At 45.6% G+C, this 17,131-nt stretch overlaps 1 protein-coding gene across 5 annotated transcripts; it reads left to right on the top strand.

Annotated features, from left to right (window-relative positions):
• The first annotated feature begins 337 nt into the window (after positions 1-337).
• Positions 338-16,917, top strand: LOC128303613 (MAP/microtubule affinity-regulating kinase 3). 5 transcript variants are annotated; one of them, XM_053040616.1, is made up of 9 exons: positions 338-439; positions 2,705-2,821; positions 10,645-10,785; positions 11,151-11,251; positions 13,551-13,650; positions 14,031-14,142; positions 14,228-14,384; positions 14,462-14,813; positions 14,889-16,917. In XM_053040616.1, coding segments are annotated over exons 3-9 (2,055 nt in total). In that variant the 5' UTR covers positions 338-439; positions 2,705-2,821; positions 10,645-10,784; the 3' UTR covers positions 16,121-16,917. The 5 variants fall into 5 exon arrangements, with proteins under 5 accessions (XP_052896576.1, XP_052896577.1, XP_052896579.1 ...); XM_053040617.1 differs by lacking the exons at positions 338-439; positions 2,705-2,821 and adding an exon at positions 828-1,000; XM_053040618.1 differs by lacking the exons at positions 338-439; positions 2,705-2,821; positions 10,645-10,785 and having other exon boundaries at positions 11,157-11,360.
• The last annotated feature ends 214 nt before the right edge of the window (positions 16,918-17,131 follow it).

Raw genomic sequence — 17,131 nt, 5'->3', positions numbered from 1 at the left:
GGAAAACACAACCGGCCGGAAGATGTTCGCTGACCGGCGCCCCGAAAAAATGCTCCACCAAGAAACATAAAACGAGAAATAGAGAGAGTACATTGAGAGCGTTTTGCCACCCAAAACAGAGATCTCGTTACGCGCGCCTTCAGATAGTGGACGCGGTCCCCCAGTGTGCGCGCGCGTTTGCCGCGAGAGAAGACAAACCCGCGCGCCGAGCGCAAGATTGTATACGCGCGTATTCGCAGCCAGCATAGCAAGGACAGCAACCGAGTCGGTGGGTTGGTTTGATTCTCGCGCGCGCGGTTCGCTTCAGTTCGCTTCGGTCGCCGGTCCGCGTTGGGTGGATTTTTGCATTCCCGGGTGTGTAGTACAACACAACACCAAAAAAAAAAAAGCTCATCTCCGGAACCTGCAAAACTGTCGGGGATAGTTGGAGCAGCAGAAGGTGTGTGTTGGCGCGTTTTTTCGGGCTACTGGATTGGACTGGGTGTAGAGTTTCGAGCTCGATTTGACTTCCTATTTGGGAAGGCGACGGACGTGAACAAACACACACCGTCCGAGTGCCACCGTAGAAGAACGGTACGCATTGTGGTGCCGATGTGCTGTGCATGTTCTGCTTCGCGAACATTTCATTTCCCGCTGTGCCTGTCGCTTCGCTGACTCTTTGTGTTCTGTGCCCCATTCGGACGGGGATGCTACATCGACCCCAAAACGGTGCTGATGATAAGCGGAGTAGAGCAGGAGAGATCGCTGCAAAGACAAGCGCCACACTGAAGGGAACACACTGACGAGTGCCGAGCGGCTGATGTTTGTGCAGAGATAAGCGCCCCGGGGCCAAGAATAGTGTGTAATGCGCGTCTCTAGGTGGATCGAAGTGATTTTTAATCCTGCTCTGTAATACAGAAATAATGCGGTTAATGCATGCGGCGTGCGATAGAATTCCATTCGAAGCTCGGTGTGCTCTAACCTTACCCAACCTCCAGCAGATACGATGCTTCACAGATCGGTAATTTAATATATCATTGCTCCCTTCCCGATCTTCAATCGACCGGCAAGATGTTGTGACACCGGATGAAGATGATCCAGTTTGTTTCCTTCACACACACACATACACACAAATCCAGCTCGTCTTATGCTTCCCGCCAGATGCACCCCGTTGAGTTGTTATGTTCGTTCCTTTTTTCGCCGATTTTGCTCTTCAAAACGCACAAAATTCCCGGCCACTTGTCTCTTTGCATTACTACAAAACACCATTTCTCTCACACACTAGCTCACTTATCAATCAGATTCTCTCACAAACCTTTTTACTTGCGTTGGTGATGCGGATCAAAGCATACGTAGATCAAAATGTGCGTATTGGATGCGTTTGATAGCATTTTTTTTTTTTTGTGTTTGTTTGTTTGACAAAAAGACCTCGCTCTGTGTCATCTTGACGTGCTATTGGTGTGAAATCCCGCGGACAAAACGAGGAGATTTTATTATACCACACAGTGTTTGCGTCTCGCGCTGCCATTTTCTCTCCCAAGGGTTTTTTTGTGTTTTCGAAGCTCTGAGCACAGATGCACCAGTGTCAGCAGATGCAGCATCAAGATATGCTTTTTGCTCTGCTGATGCTAGTAGGCGACGGTGCGGGATCACCGATAGTAGTGTACACATTCTCGTGTGCTGCGCCTTTGTTGTTCCCGCGGCAGTATTTCTTCATTGCGTGCCCCCCCAATTTTCCCAAAGTAGCCGTGACAACAGTTTTACATCACCCTCGTTGTTGTTGCCTTTTTTTTCGGTCCACTTTAAATCAATTCAATTTTTATTTCGTGTATTTCCGTGCTCTTTCCACTTTGCACTACTTCGGTGCAGTAGGCTGTGTACTTTCCGATTGTTGGTTGTTGATTGCAAAAATGGACTGAAAAACAAGTGCAACAGTGTATGTGTCTCTCGGAGTGTTTGTGTGTTTTTTAGTACATTTGTAGGTTGTTCGGGACAGGAAAAAGGCTGATTTTTCCCTTACACCCTATACTCGGGAAACCATTTCATAATCATCAGAGTTTCCCCCTAGGTCAGCGGCAACTGTGGCCAAAGAGTGCATCCGTCCAACCCCCGAATACACACACACACCTCAATTTCAACAGTTTGCAAAAAACAGCTGCTAGGAACAAAAAAAACACCGACGTTTCAAAAGCGCAACACAATGCCCGATGTGCGACGAAAAGTGAAACGAATTGAAAACGGGCAATCCCACAAGGCATACCCGTGCGGCATCGTTCATCGGTCACTTGATCATTTCCAAAACAGAACCATTTTTCCGTGTGCGTAGCTCCGGTACGCAATCGCGACCTTGCAGCCACTCGCAAAAAAAAACGAAGCTGTTTGGTGAACAAATGGGGCATTTTTTGTGTCTTCTTTAAATCCCTACTGCGTGTTTTTTTTTATGTGTTTCCCTATTTGATACTGTTTGCCTCTATATGAACGCGCGCCTGTGTTGAGTGAGCAAGGTTTTGTTGACAAATGAAAGACTGCTGATACAGCAGCAGTAGCAGTATACGTATGCGTGTGTCGGTGTGCGAAATTAAAAGTGAAACGTGCGTTACCATGGCATTCCCGAACCGATCGTATTTGCCTCCGAATCGACAAAATTGCATATTACGAAATTACGGCAAAATTAGCGTATAAAGTTATAAGAATGTTGCAAATTGGGTAATTTATATCATTTCAGCATATTGAAGTTTTAAAATAGTGTAGTGTTCTCTAAAGGTGAAGATCTGCAGATCCACAAGAATATCACACTGAGTGAGATATATAGAGCAGTGCCCAAAAATTATCTTTCATAAAGGTGAGTTACGAAACGAAGACGACGCTCTATATGAAGTTTAAATTACACCATACATTTAAATTACACATACTTACAAACGGTTAAGATTTTATGCGCAGTACTGGACTAATTTTAGCGAATTTTCATACGAATTCCTTGCTGTGTATTGGAGAATCCAGCAATGTTTCTTCTAGCGTAGTTTTCCTATTTTGCAAGGACAAGTTCTCTGCTGATCGAAGTCGAGGGCAAAGTGATCATGTCTTAAATTCAGGAGATTGAGACAATCGCCCTGAGTTTTGAAGATGAAATATCTGAATAAGATGGACTTTATATCAGTCGAGGTCATCCGTGTCTAAGCTGCAAACGATCTCCCATAAAAAGAGACTCAAAGCTCTGGTGATGGATTTCTTTCTGACTGGTTAAAGATAACCGCAGATGCAATAATGGCTGTTTGAGAAGACAATTAAATTCAATCATTTTGAGGCCAAAACCGAATGACATATGAGTCACAAAGGCTACGAAAGCAGGTAGACCAAAAATTTTTTTTTTTATCGGTATTTGCATACGTTATAAGTCAAGTCAAGAAAGCAATCAAAAACTATCCTTTCATAGTGACTTTTTTCAAGAATTACATCCCGATCCAACACTGTACATTTATCAAGCGTCTATCAATGCTTCAAATATCGAACCAGACCGGTCAGGACGGAGTACCATCTACTGGCAAATAATATTTCTTATGAGCGATCACGACTTCCTTATGATTACATATTTATACAGCAATCGTCTACAATTTCACCGAAGCAAGAAACGTAGCGATTGGTTTAAATTACACAATTTGCATGTCCGATGGATCTTCTCTCGCTGGTGTCTTTCCCGTCGGACACCGTGGCTCCTGCAGGTCGCGCGTAGTGTTGCTCCGTCATGGCGCATCGTTCGTTATTTGCTATCCGTGGGGAAATGCCGTGGGGAGCAAACACACTTAAAACATTTCTTGAAACCTGCACATTAAATCTGCCTCTTTGCCCCGCTTAACGACAAACAATTCGATACTGTGGAGTGTGGAGCTATGGATGCATACTACCATAGACAGAACTTGCAGCACAACGGAAAACAGCTGGCCAGACACTAGAATTGTTTGTTGTTTGGTAACATATGTTTTTGATTTAGCTCAACGCTGCCAATCCATACCAGGTGTACCTCTTCACATTCGCTTTGCTGAGCATACACCAAGAAACACTCCCGGGCAGCCAGAGCAATCTGCAGCTTATGATTGTATTTTACACAAAAGCTGCCGTGCAGACGAAGGCGAGTGCATTCGTGCTACTGGGACATTTTGTCAACGCAGTGAACATGAACCTTAGGGCGATAGTCCTTGACCACGCCAAGGCAAAGGACGATGGGAGGGTGTTATTTTTTTTCCTTGCGCCAATGTCACGACCAACTGTCGGTTCAAATTCATTGACTTTTAGTGTGCAGTAGTACCCAATTTGTATGCCATGCTGGAACGATAGCAGGGAAATGTACTACGAATGTACTACATTTCCATGATAAACTTGCCAGATATCCAAGATGATCACACCCGACCAAGGTCGTCTGTACATTCGCGAGGTTTGTTATGTATCCCTCAGTCCACTTGCAATTGGTTTTAATTGCAAAATCCTCCCCACACTGGCATGTTATGATAGGCACGAATAATAACAGTGACGGTGATGATAATGCAAATGTTTGTTCGGTGCGGGCGCGAAGCGTCTAAAGTGGCCCCGGAATGATTATGATAATTTGAATCGTTCCGAACTGGCGTGTGCGAAAACTGTATGCCAGATGCCGGGGCCACTTCCAACTGGGCAAAGCAAGTCGCTTTCGCAACGAACAAAATGTTGTCCGTCCGGATGATTCTTTTCACTGCGTGCGGCAAGATGTGGCGATGCATATTTTTAATGGGTTCTCCATTGGCATTGGAATTGCCGGTGCTGGGAAGGATAGTTTACTTCGCCAGCTCAGGAAATGCTGTCAACATCCGAGCCAAGGAAACAATATTAGAGTTTCGTTAGCAAAACACCGCTCCATTGCGCTTTCTTCTACCGGTGGTTCGCGTCCTCGTTCGTTGGCATTTTCTAACAATCTCCCCCGAGGCACGGACGTCGATAACAAAAGCGATTCCACGCGACGATGATGGTACAGCCCTAAGGCGATTAAATCCATGCTTCCTACATACCCCGTTTTTTGCATCTCATGCTCTGCCAAAACAAATCGCTCGTCAACGAAGCTACTACCGTCGTACAGACAAATTGCCCTTTACGAAGGAATGGTTTCTTGAGTGTGTACTATGTACACAAAACGCGCACAGCATCCTCGCGTAAACAAACACCGGGATGATCATAGCATAAATGCGAGCAGAACAGGCGAGGATTCAATACATTTCACCCGCTCATTTCGCTCAAGCCCGCAGGGAAGTAACACACACACACCGAATACAGCAACGGGAAACGGGCATCTAAGTTTCATGAAACTATTTCCCTCCCCCATTCGCTGTCCGAATGGGAGCGGAGGGGTGGAAGACCGGGGGCCCACGCTGGCAAGAGCGCACATCGGCTAACGAAAAAGATTCAGTAAGTGACATTTTACTTAACTTTCTGTTCCACGCTTACCACACGCTCCAATTCGCGCCCCGCATCAGCGTCGCGGCATGAAAACTATTTATAACAACATTAAACAGCATCAAGTGTCGCATCAATTTTGTTCCCCCTCGCACAAACAGACGACAAACACACGGCTAAAGGAAATTTACATTCGCCCAAGGCAAAACGCTCTACAAACTAATAAAGACCTTTCGCGAGCTGGCTAATGGGGAAAAATCTAATTTGACGATCATCTTCGGGGGGTACCGGCTTTGTCAAAGTTAGCCTCCGATCGAGTTAGGTGTTTAACTTGGCGGATAAAAGTTTTCTCCCGCTTAGGTGCACAAAATGAGATGCGCGCGGGAAACTATCTTACTATGCTGCTCTACTTGTCCGCAGATACTTTTCAAACAAATAATACAAATTTGTGTGTTGATTTTAATGACATTCATGCTAGGGCTTTAAACATTTATTGAAAAGTTTATGTTTAGATCTCTGCAATAGACGTTGTGCTTTATAAATCTTCGGAGAAGGATCCTTCTAACTAATCTCCAGTAAAGAGTCATTTTGATTATGAGTTGAATCACCAAAGATTCATACATGTTTGGATCTCTGAACAACATGAATCTCTTAAGATTCTCAAAGAACCTTTCTGTAAACATTTCAATCAAAAGTATAAAACCAGTAATTTGCTTAATTAATCTTTTAGGAGGAATCATTTATATGAATCTTATGTGAGGAGTTATGCAATTAAAAAATCGACTCCCTAAAGATTCATTAATTCTCAGAGCAAGAAGTGAAGGCCTTAAGCAAAATGGCAAAGGCCCATTTCTGGCAACTCCGAGAGCGGATCCACAATCTTTCATTTGGTTTACTTAGAATCAAGATTCTGAATCAGATTCATATAACGTTGGACAATAGAATAAGAAATCATTATGAATATTCTTCTGGGATGTAGAATAAGTTTATGCCATGGAAACTTTGACAGAAATTGTTCTGGCAAAATTGTAATGTTTTTTGAGGAGACTTTACTAAAAAGATTTCCTCAGGAGAACTTCACTCGTCTAAACTCCTGTAGTTTTTGTGTTGAACTATGTTGTTTGAGCTAGGCCATTACCATAACCGTCGGCACCATGTCGCCCCTGTGTAGGGGCTTTCCTACCGTTCAAGTGCAATTTTATGCTTGCAAGCGTTCTGTCCCTTCTGGCATGCGGTGACAGCGCTCCGATCGATACCCGTTGGACACATTAATTGATCGATAATTTAAGGGCCATTCCTCACCCGGCGTGGTGAGCAGTGGTCGGTTTCAATTCCACCGGTGAATGCGATAATAGTGGCTACCGTCAGCAGGGTTGCTTTGGATTGCACCAAAACTCGCACTTGCACTCCAACTGTCGCTTCTTTCGCATCAAAGCGGGTCATAGATAGATAGGCCCTCGTCGGTCGGTCGACGGTCACTAGCGGGGGCATAAGGCACGCTAGATAAGGCGGACGCTATATTTTTAATTCAATTGTACCAACAACAACGTCTCAATTGCTGACATTGAGCTCGGGGCGAGAAAAAAACACTCCCGTCGCCCAGCAGTAACGCACGATGGACAGCATTGTGTGGACAGCGGTGGACAGTTGAGACTTGGTGATGCGCAAAGGTCAGCGGTTGGGAAGTGAAGAGATGCCACGAGAATAGCTAAATTCAACAGATAAACAACACACGTTCTGCGGTGCTGCGGTGTTCGTACCGTGGAACGAAGATGCGTTGCTTCGTTTAAATCAGAACGTCCTCCAGACATTAACGCCCTTCCAGAAATTGGAAGTGACCGTACACAAAACACTAAACAGTACTCAATAGCCAGTGGATGGGAAACGAGTGACCTCGCCTTGCCGGACTAGCAGTGCACGCCCGGTGCGGCTGCGGCATTGTGTCGGTAACCTCGTCCAAATCTTGATTCCCAGCTTGACATTCCGTGTCACCACCATGTGCTTGCACGATGACGTCCGGACCCCAAAAGCCGGCCTCTGGTCGGGGGGGGTGTATTTTGTGTTTTTCCTTTTTGCATCGTCTTATCTGACTTCATGGACGGTCACTTACTCACTTACCGAGCTACTTACGCCCAAGTGTTGTGACCGATTCAAGTGAACTCTCGCGCGGGCTGAGGTTGCGATGATGACGCGAGTATTGATTCTAATTTCACGGCATGCTTTTACTCTGCCCGTGTGTCGGGGAGGTCCGTATCAGATACGGTACCTCCAGTAAGCTTTTCCTTATCGTACACCTTTGCCACTTAAGATTGCTTCTTTTTTTTCTGCTGGTACCTTATTCCACACCAGCCCTCGTACCGCGGCCGGCAAAATTCCAATGAAATCAAACAGCAAGTAGATAGCTGCCCGCATATGTTGCGATGGAAATAAATTAAAAACTCTTCCATCTTGGTGAAATGATTGATTTGGGATAGCTTTGCTAAGGTTATAACATTCCCCTGTAGGTTGTGGTGTAATCTCCTTACATAAGCGCAGAACTCGTCCTTTCGTTTAACATGATTTGCCGTGTAACGGTGCTGTGCTTTTGCAGCACACCCAGGAGAGAGATCTGGTGTTCTTATATTTAATTTATGAAAATCCTTCAAACCTCCAATGGGGGTTTTTCGTCGGTGCTCTTACAGTGCCCGGTGTATGATGCCGGTGAGTTTAGTTCCTACGCCGGTACAAACGTGAAACCCGTACGCACACACATCCTCACCTGCCTAGAATATCGATTTCAAATAAAACTGATTTTATACCTACTGCTCCGCCGCACAGTATACTGTGTTCTCGGCCAAAGTGTTCTCTGCTCCCGTGTGCTTCATGCCAAACATGTTTGCCCCATGGAAATGGCGATTGGTCCCCAGCATAATGGAAGCAAATGAGCCACTCTGGAAATTGGCTGTATGGTGTTTGGTAGAACAGGCAAAAAGCAAAATTGGGAGAAACAGAGTAGAACAACAGAGTTTCCTTGCAGAGATGTGTTCTACTTGAATTGATCCTTTGGGAAATCCTTGCGGAATTTCGAACTATAGTCGACAACATACGGCATGATTCTTTTAATTTAGATTTTTTGCAATGTTTTTAGTGTAGAAAGAGTCCTTAAATTCATATTAAAAACATTGCTCAGTATTTTTGGTAAGAAATGTTCGAGGTACTAGCCCAACACCCTAGCTTTTATCCTAGAGCAGTGTGTGTCCAAACGTTTTGCCCCGACCGAACAAACAAACAAACAAACAGTCTGACACACCTCCTTTTTACGTCCGGAAGAAGAATCAATACGGATACGGCTTGACTTGCTTCCTGCCTCGTACCGGCCAGCTGGCAACAGTACGGTAGGGCGCATAGAGTCTTGAACTGAAACAACCTTGAACCTTGGGATTATGTTAAAGGACGATTAGCGACAGTCGGCAATTGTCGGTTATGTTTCGTTGTGTTCTTACAACACTCTCCACAAAACCCTTGGTGCCTGGGGTTCTGGACGTGTTGTTTGTTATTGAAAATCGACCGTTTTCCATTAACTAATCAATCATTTAGAAATGCTAGCAAAGGTACAGCAAAGCCATAAAGGTATCACTTTTCGTGCCATCATAATTCGGGTACCGATGGAGGAGGAACTCAAAAATGCCCTCCACTTTCACACGGGATCACTGGGAGTTCCGAGGTTTATTGGACGAAGTTTACAAAAGGATAAAACCACCTATTTTATGACACAATTACAAAGCTCTTGCCGATGCAAAGGATACGGTAGTGCCTGCCCAAAATTGGCATCAGAAGGCGTGGAGAATGTGCGGGACCACCACCAGCGCCGGTCTAATGGATTCGTTTCCGGGACAAACCGGGACGAATCAATAAAAATGTGAAATTATTTAGCAACCTATTCTAAAGGCGGCTCACGCGCACACGACTCGAGAACACGATAATTGACTTTGATTCGCGCCCAAGTGGATCCATTGTCCGCGTGCAGGGGGGGGAGAGCCCGGTGTGGAAAAATGTGTGAAGTATAGTGCTTTGTAACGGTTCTGATTCACCCGCGATATGAATCTCCACACCGAAACTCACCACTCCGTGTGATAACGTGACGCTGCCTCGCTCCCATTCAAAAACTCCACGTGCAAATGGGAGTTAAACTGTTTACCGGTACAACAAAACCCCTCAGCGCCAGGCACCACACATTTCGCTGAAGTTCCATCATTGTTTGCCCACTTTTAGCTCTCTGCACGGTACCGGTTCATCCATTGATGAACTTTTGCACATCACCCAATCCACCCGGGGGGCGTCCGTTTGATCGATTAAACCCCCAAAACTCCGCGCCAGAATACTGGAACCAACCCCCTCCGTGACGCACGCTGTAAAGAAATTTCATTAAAGCAGCACGCAAACAACACCATTATGTCCTTGCCGTGTGTTCGATTCGCTGCGTTCAACGGCCCAAAACAACAAGCACAAACGGTCGCAAAATAAGCCCACAACCGCTAAGCGATCAGTGCGACTAATCTGCGACGAAGTAGCTTAAATTAACACCTTTCCGCGGATGGGCGCCGTCTCGGCCGGGTGCTATTTATATGCATTGTCAAATATTAAATGCACAAACAGCGGGTGGAATTAGAATGCACGCTCTGTACCGTTCTCGATCAGCAAACAGTGTGTTCGCTTTGCCTGGAGCGTGTACGGGGAGTGGTGGAGTTGCTGGAGTGATATTTATAAAACTTATAATTGATTTGTAATCTTAGCACTGTGCTAATCTGCACGCTTCAATTCTTCAACTGCATTTCACCAAACAAGCCACTGGCGATCGGTCACGTTTCAGTACTATCGGGTGGATCGTGAGGAAATGATTCAAATGGGGATATATTTAGGAATTCCACAATTTCTTGAACTGTTATCATGCCATCATGCCTCCGCTTAATGCATAATAATTAGCGCTGTTTTTAATGAGCGAGTCGACTCTCGAAAGATTCATGAATCCTACAAGATTCACAAATCATCAAGGTTCATACATCCTCAAGATTAATTCATCCTCAAACGTTCATGAATCTTCATAAATTCGTGAATCTCTCGGGATTTTATAACTGATTTTATTGTTACTGTTGAATTGTTTTGTTGCTCCTGAAAGGTTCGTGACCCTTTAAGGACTCATGAATCTTTAGAATGGAGAATCAAATTCACCCAACACTAGTAACATTAAGCTTCACATTTTAATTTCAGGAACGCATTAACCTACAAGCCCATACAATCCCACGAAAATGAGCCAATGATCTCGAGGCAAAGCAACATGTCAGCTTTAAGCGTCGTTTTAACGTTCAACGCAGTGCTCAGCAGCGATCTGCCAAATTAAAAGATGTATCAGTAAGTATTTGTGCCTGTGCCGTTTGTTGAGTTCGCTTTCGTGGCGCGTTGCGTTCGTTGTCCGTCTGCGATAAAATTTCCGTGACTTCCAATTTGATACCGATTGCGATTAGCTAAACGCTTTGGACTTATGGGCAAATGATGGACATCCTGGCTAATTAGTATTATTACACTGCCCATCGGAATGACGAACGATTCCCGTTCTGTCGGATCAAATATTTATCCTTCACTTAATTACCATAGAGTGCCATCCTGCATTCGCCTCTATGGCTCTCTATGGCGCTTCCTAATTAAATACGCACTTTGTTTTCTTTCTTCCTGTGTCTCTCTCCCTTGAAACGGACTCGCTCGCTGGATCGCTCCAGTGGAACAAGGCATTCTAGCATCAGCTGTACCGACGCCAAAAACTCCAATCTATCAGCGCTACACAACCGCCCTCCAGAATGACCCCCGGTGTTCGCAAGAGGTAAACCTGTCTCGCCATTTCCACTGTCCAAAACGACATCCATCAATCACTCACGCGTGCCACGCGCCATCCACATCTTGACACCATTCCAACACACCATCGCGATTGGGTGAATATTAATTTCCAAACAAAGCGCCCAACTAACTGCTGACCACCCTGCTGACAACAGCCGGCAGGCCTCCGGCCCCTGGCGGTGTGGTGGGGTGGTGGTGGTATGGCGTTAACTGCTCATCAAGGATCCTCTCTCCAAGGGGTGACCACTCAAGACAGCCAGCAACGAGGGCTTTTGTCTGAGCCGGCTTGGTGGAGTAGCACAAGCAAGAGAAGCAAGTTTCTTATCGGATCAAATAATGTCTAACGAGTTACTTCCGCGGTGCGAGCACGGTGATGGGTGCTCGCTATCGGAACGCCAAGTGGTACGATGAGGTATTGCTTCCGGAAGCGTGCCACCGGACCGGGACGTACGAGATGGTTTTTGCACAACCGCCCATAATTTCCAACACCTATGGCACTCACATTAGCCTACTCGACGCCTCGACAACTCTTGACACGATTGTCGACTGCATTGCGTAATATTTCGGTGAGCGAGCGTTAATCGACACGCTTTACTTTCGCTTCCCAATGTGTGACACACGCACACACAGCTGGTGGAAAACGTGTCACTACGCAGAAGGAAAATTAGCATTACATGGGGGTTTTCCCATTTTTTTTTTTTGTTACCGTTGTTGAGACGTACCTGGTGAACTAGCTGGAAGCGATTTCCGGAACAGAAATTATGGTTTACTAAGCGCCCCCTGCTTTACTTACGAGTATTAAAAACTCGTTACTTACTAAGAAGCTTAGCATATCGCAATAAAAGCATGCAGGAATGCGACTTCTAATTAATGAAGGTTTAATAGTAAGTCCAATAATCCAGTGTTGGAGTAGGTCGGACATTCCGAGCAACTTCATACAAGTTACTTAAGGAGATAGTACACTCCGGTGGACTAAAAAAGAAGAAATTTTAGAACTGCATAATAAATATGTCATATATATGTTCATTTTTCTGTTTACCAACTTCAAAAATACGAATCGAGATAATAAATGCTTTTTTATCTGCATTGATATTTTTCTCTTAATCTTTGGTAAATTCCGTCACAGTACGTAGAGGTTAGTTAAAGGGGAAATTTTAGGGTAAAGAGTTTAAAAACACAAAATAACATAAATTTAACAGAGTTCAATTCATACCGCGTCCAAGTTGGACCATTTGTATGTTATGGATCTCTAGCAACTTGTTGTGATGTCCACTAAACTTCGTTTCGAGATAATCTCCTAGTGGCATTGGTACGGAGTTTCTCATGAAACTTCAGGTTAAGTTCACCATATTGCTGACACTTCAGAGAAGTTTGCACTAGTGTACTACCCTCCTAATGTTGATCACGGTTGGTATACTAATTGTAACTTAATTTGGTTTTAGATTCCTTTTAGCATCAAATTTATTCCACTATAATATCATAAAACCTGCGACTTACACAAACGCCACACGGACAAGTCGCACCAAAGGTTGAGTGGCCTGAATCCAGCCTGAACCTGAGACGATTTTTGTCGTTCATTCAAGGTTTAACTACCGCTTTCTGCCCGATTTCGGCCTCGATCGAACTTTTACTATTCCACTAAGCTGTGTACACTTTGCTGGAATGTGTTGGCACTGGCTATGAATATTTACTAGCTACAATGCACGAAGGAAAGCAGCATTATTGCTGCATAATTACCAAGCTGTGCGCCGTGTGAGTTCTTGCCCAAAGTCCGAAGCTTCAAAACTTCAGAAGCAGCAGGGTTTCCGTGTCTGTAAACGTGAGCATAGCATGGTGGACAAAGTTTTTTTTTCTCAAGGGTTAACTTTTCTGTTCACTCAATCTCCGTTGCAGTATCACTGGAAATCAGTGAGAGCCCTCTCAGACATTCAATTATTGCGCCATCAAAATCACAACACACATTTAATATTCATCTTCCCGGCTTCGGGCTTCTGGGCGAGGAACAAATTCCAACACCTATTCATCAATCACTCGTCGATAAACAACTTGTTCGCCATATCCTTTTAACCCTCCCAGACCTGACTCCGATGACTTCGGAAGAGGGGAACGCGTATTAATGTCGTTTAAAAATGTACCTCCTTTCTGTTTTGCTCCCCATGCTTCGTAATTGTTCCGTCCCGGATGTCCTGGACGGGGTTGGTACGTCCTGGTGGTGGTACCGTATTCTGCATAAATGGTTCCTTCCCCGTTTTGCGACGTTGGAAACCGATGGCGGCCACTGGCAGGTAGCGCTAGGCAGACGCATCGGCCTGTACCGGTTCTGTGGCGATATCGGACGAGGCAACTTCTCGCGTGTCAAGCTCGCTGTTCATCAATTAACCAAAGGTGATTATTTCATTTGTAGTTTCCCTTTCCCTGGTGCGATGAAGTCCCGATACGAGCGGTCCTTCCCTTCGCCAACGTCATCATCCTCTTCATCGCTCCTGCGAGGTAGCACACACTAATGAGCATCGTTAACCCCACGATCAATGGTGGCAGCGAAATGCGCCAAAGAGCGGAGGGAAGAAAAGGATAATGAAAACGTCCCAGGAAGAATGCCATAATTGTGATTTAACATGAAACGAACTGATTTTGAGCGGTCTTTTCACCTGCACCTTCCGATTATTTTGTTTTCCTTATGCTCTACATTGTCCTGGGACCGGAACGTGTCTTCAATTTTGGGACGATCCATTGCCACGCCACGGTTCTGGTGTGTGTCACTGCAGATAAAGTCGCTATTAAGGTAGTGGACACCAGTCGTCTAGATGCTAAGGCGCTACGCATGTTGTCGCGCGAGGTAAGCACGCTTGAGTGTGTTTACCATCCATTTATTCTAAGGTAAGCATAAATTTCCTTCCGAAAGATAGGAACTGGTAAAAGACACTAGTATTGATGCGCCCATTTTGCCCTCTCTTCCTCACAGACTGTTCGAAGTGATAGAAACATTGGGAAAGATCCATCTGATCAGCGAATGGGTGCAAGGCGGTGAGCTTTACAATCGCATTACGGAGGTCGGCCCGCTCAAGGAACCGCACGCTGCACTGCTTTTCCAACAACTGCTACTGGCTGTGAAGCATCTGGTAGGAGGGAAACTCGAACGATCCTCACGAGAACCTTATTTCTAATGCTTTCGTGTCTAATCTCTCGTCTTGTGCAGCATAGTTTAGGTTTCGTGCATCGTGATATCAAGGCGGAGAATGTGTTACTGGTGAGCGAGGAACGCATTAAGCTGGCCGATTTTGGCTTCAGCACTCAGCTGGTAAACGGACCCTGGCAGCATTTGGACACGTTTTGTGGTTCACCACCGTACGCGGCACCGGAACTGTTCAGCGACGATCACTACATCGGAGGGCCGGTCGATATCTGGGCCCTCGGGATATTGCTCTACTTCATGCTGGAGGGATGTATGCCGTTCAAAGCACCCACGGTACCACTGTTAAGGACGGCCGTGCTTAAGGGAGAATTTGTCATCTCCACCAGCCTGAGTGTGCCATGCTGTCGCGTCATTCGTAAGTAATCTTGAAAGTTTCATGTGAGTCCTTTGAGTAAGTTAGACTACAAGCTTTCTTTATGTATGCTTCCAGAACGAATCCTGGTTCACACACCATCCCGACGACCCACGATCGAGCAACTGTTGGACTGCCAGTGGTTCAGATACGCACAGGATCATGCCGGTCGCCTCGGAAGGGTGAACCATCATCATCAAACCACCACCGTCGGCCAAAATCGAAACCCCAACAATGTTCCTAGGCGAAGGCGAAAAAAGCTGTTCTGGTTTTTTCCCGCCCCTCGCGATCGCCTTTCCTCGCCCGAGTCGAACGCATCCAGTCGTGATAACAACCTTAGTGCTGCCAACAACAATCAGCGTCACCAACATCATCACCATCATCGGCACCAACCAATAACGTCCTCCTCGACGAAGTCATCGTCCTCGCGGGACGAGCGCCTAGCCAATGCACCGGAGATACCCAATTTGCGTACGATCGCTTGCAGCACCAAGCGGGCCGCAAGCGTGTTGGAGGAAAGCTATCTGCATCCGCTCAAGCCGGATCCACGGGTCACGGCTGACGCGGCGGACACCACATTCGTCACCGAGCACCATCTGCATCATTCCCATTTAAGCAAGGATCTATCCAACGATGTGTCAAATAATAATAATGATAACAATAACGCTAATGGTACGAATAACTACAATAATCAACTCACAAACGATCCGGCAGCCGGAATCAATGGCAATCGTAAGGAAAGTGGCACCAGTCAGGAGAGAAAACCCCGTCGATTTTCCTTTGGTCGCACGCTAAAGAAGCGCATCGGCCCAATGGAGCTGGTGTCGGCGGAAAGTTTAACCGGGCCGGATGGTGTGTCGCGTGCCAATCGCTTGATAGATCTGCGCGAAAAGCTGCACCGAACGATTGATGAAGAACATGGCCGGTTCATGATGTACCCGACGACGGCCGTTTCCTCGGAGGGTAATCGACACTTGCATCCGTTGGAAATGGAAACACGCCGTCTGATGAAGGCACTCGGTATAACCGGAGACATGATAGCGCGAGCGGTTACAAACGGACCACGCAGTGACATCATCGGTGTGTACCGCATCATAATGCATCGTTTACAGCGGGAGCAAACGAGCGCCCGGCTAGCGACGACAAATGGAGGGGCCTACGAATTTCTCGAGCTGAAATCAATCACTGGGACGGCGCATTCCGGTTCCAGCACGGGACGTAGTGGACCAAACAGTGGAGCTGGGCGCAACACTGCCAACAGTCGGCGACATATCGATCAGAACCGTGCAAGGATCTGTGCCATTCTTTAAAGATTTAACAACCGGGAGGGGGCCCATGTGGTCAGATCCTTGCCACTGTTTCCCGCTAATGTGATAATCCTCATGGGATTAATTGGGATCAGTGCAACTGCTACTAGTTACTATATTTAGCCTCGTAACGTGTACCATTTCCCGACAGATTTAGACGGGGGCGGAAACTGCGATACTGCGGTATCACTAATGTTGCACTAGTAGACCACCAAAACCATAGAGGATAAAGTCATATTTTTAGAAGGAAATAACATTGTTAACTGTTAGTTTTAGTGTACTACGGAGGTTGCATCATGGACCATCAACCGGTAGCTTCAAAGATCATCAGACGCAGCCAAACGGAAATCGATGACTCTCTTTCTCCCATCCGCAAACCGATTCCCACCTTTACAAGAGGTGGTGACGGTGCATAGAAAACACAGCCTAAAACTTTTATAAAAACCCGAATCAAACGACATTTTGCAAAAGGACAAACCAGATGTAGTAATGAATCGATGTTAGGCTCTGTGGAGCAGCCAACCCGTGCGGACTGTGCTCTTGTGTAAGCTTTAATATATTTATTTTCCATAAACAATCAAAACTCGCTACAAGTTTTAGGAAAAACCAGAAAAGACATGTGCATCGTTCCAAAAATCCTACGCGCAACGATACGGACCGTGGTGTAGTGCGTATCAAGTTACTCGTTATGTCTGTTGTTTTTATTTCTATAAACAAATGATCAAATCATACTAAACGTGTAATAAAATATGCAACATCGAAGCGGTCAAACCAGAAACAAAAATATACAATTGCTGTAAACATAAGCCATGGGTTTCGTTTTAAGTGCCGTACCGACTCCTTAGAACATATTACTGGTATATTCTCGACAGAGTTATAATATTTCATTCGATTAACACAAATATTCTCAAGCTGTATTGTTTATCAAGCTATATTACTCACCCGAAACATTTATCACTGAAATTAGTACATGCATCCACTAGGAATAAGTTTACTTCGCGTTCAACTGGTCTC

Source organism: Anopheles moucheti, chromosome 3, assembly GCF_943734755.1.
Source record: "Anopheles moucheti chromosome 3, idAnoMoucSN_F20_07, whole genome shotgun sequence".
Classification (NCBI taxonomy): domain Eukaryota; kingdom Metazoa; phylum Arthropoda; class Insecta; order Diptera; family Culicidae; genus Anopheles; species Anopheles moucheti.
This window is presented reverse-complemented; position numbering and strand designations above follow the sequence as displayed.

What these genes read in the sequence shown, in the direction of transcription:
- LOC128303613 (XM_053040615.1), top strand. Translation starts at nt 13,395, where the DNA reads ATGTACCTCCTTTCTGTTTTGCTCCCCATGCTTCGTAATTGTTCCGTC. An exon ending in TGTTCATCAATTAACCAAAG is followed by an intron (nt 13,651 to 14,030) that starts GTGATTATTTCA and finishes GTGTCACTGCAG; the next exon opens with ATAAAGTCGCTATTAAGGTA. An exon ending in GCCATGCTGTCGCGTCATTC is followed by an intron (nt 14,814 to 14,888) that starts GTAAGTAATCTT and finishes GTATGCTTCCAG; the next exon opens with AACGAATCCTGGTTCACACA.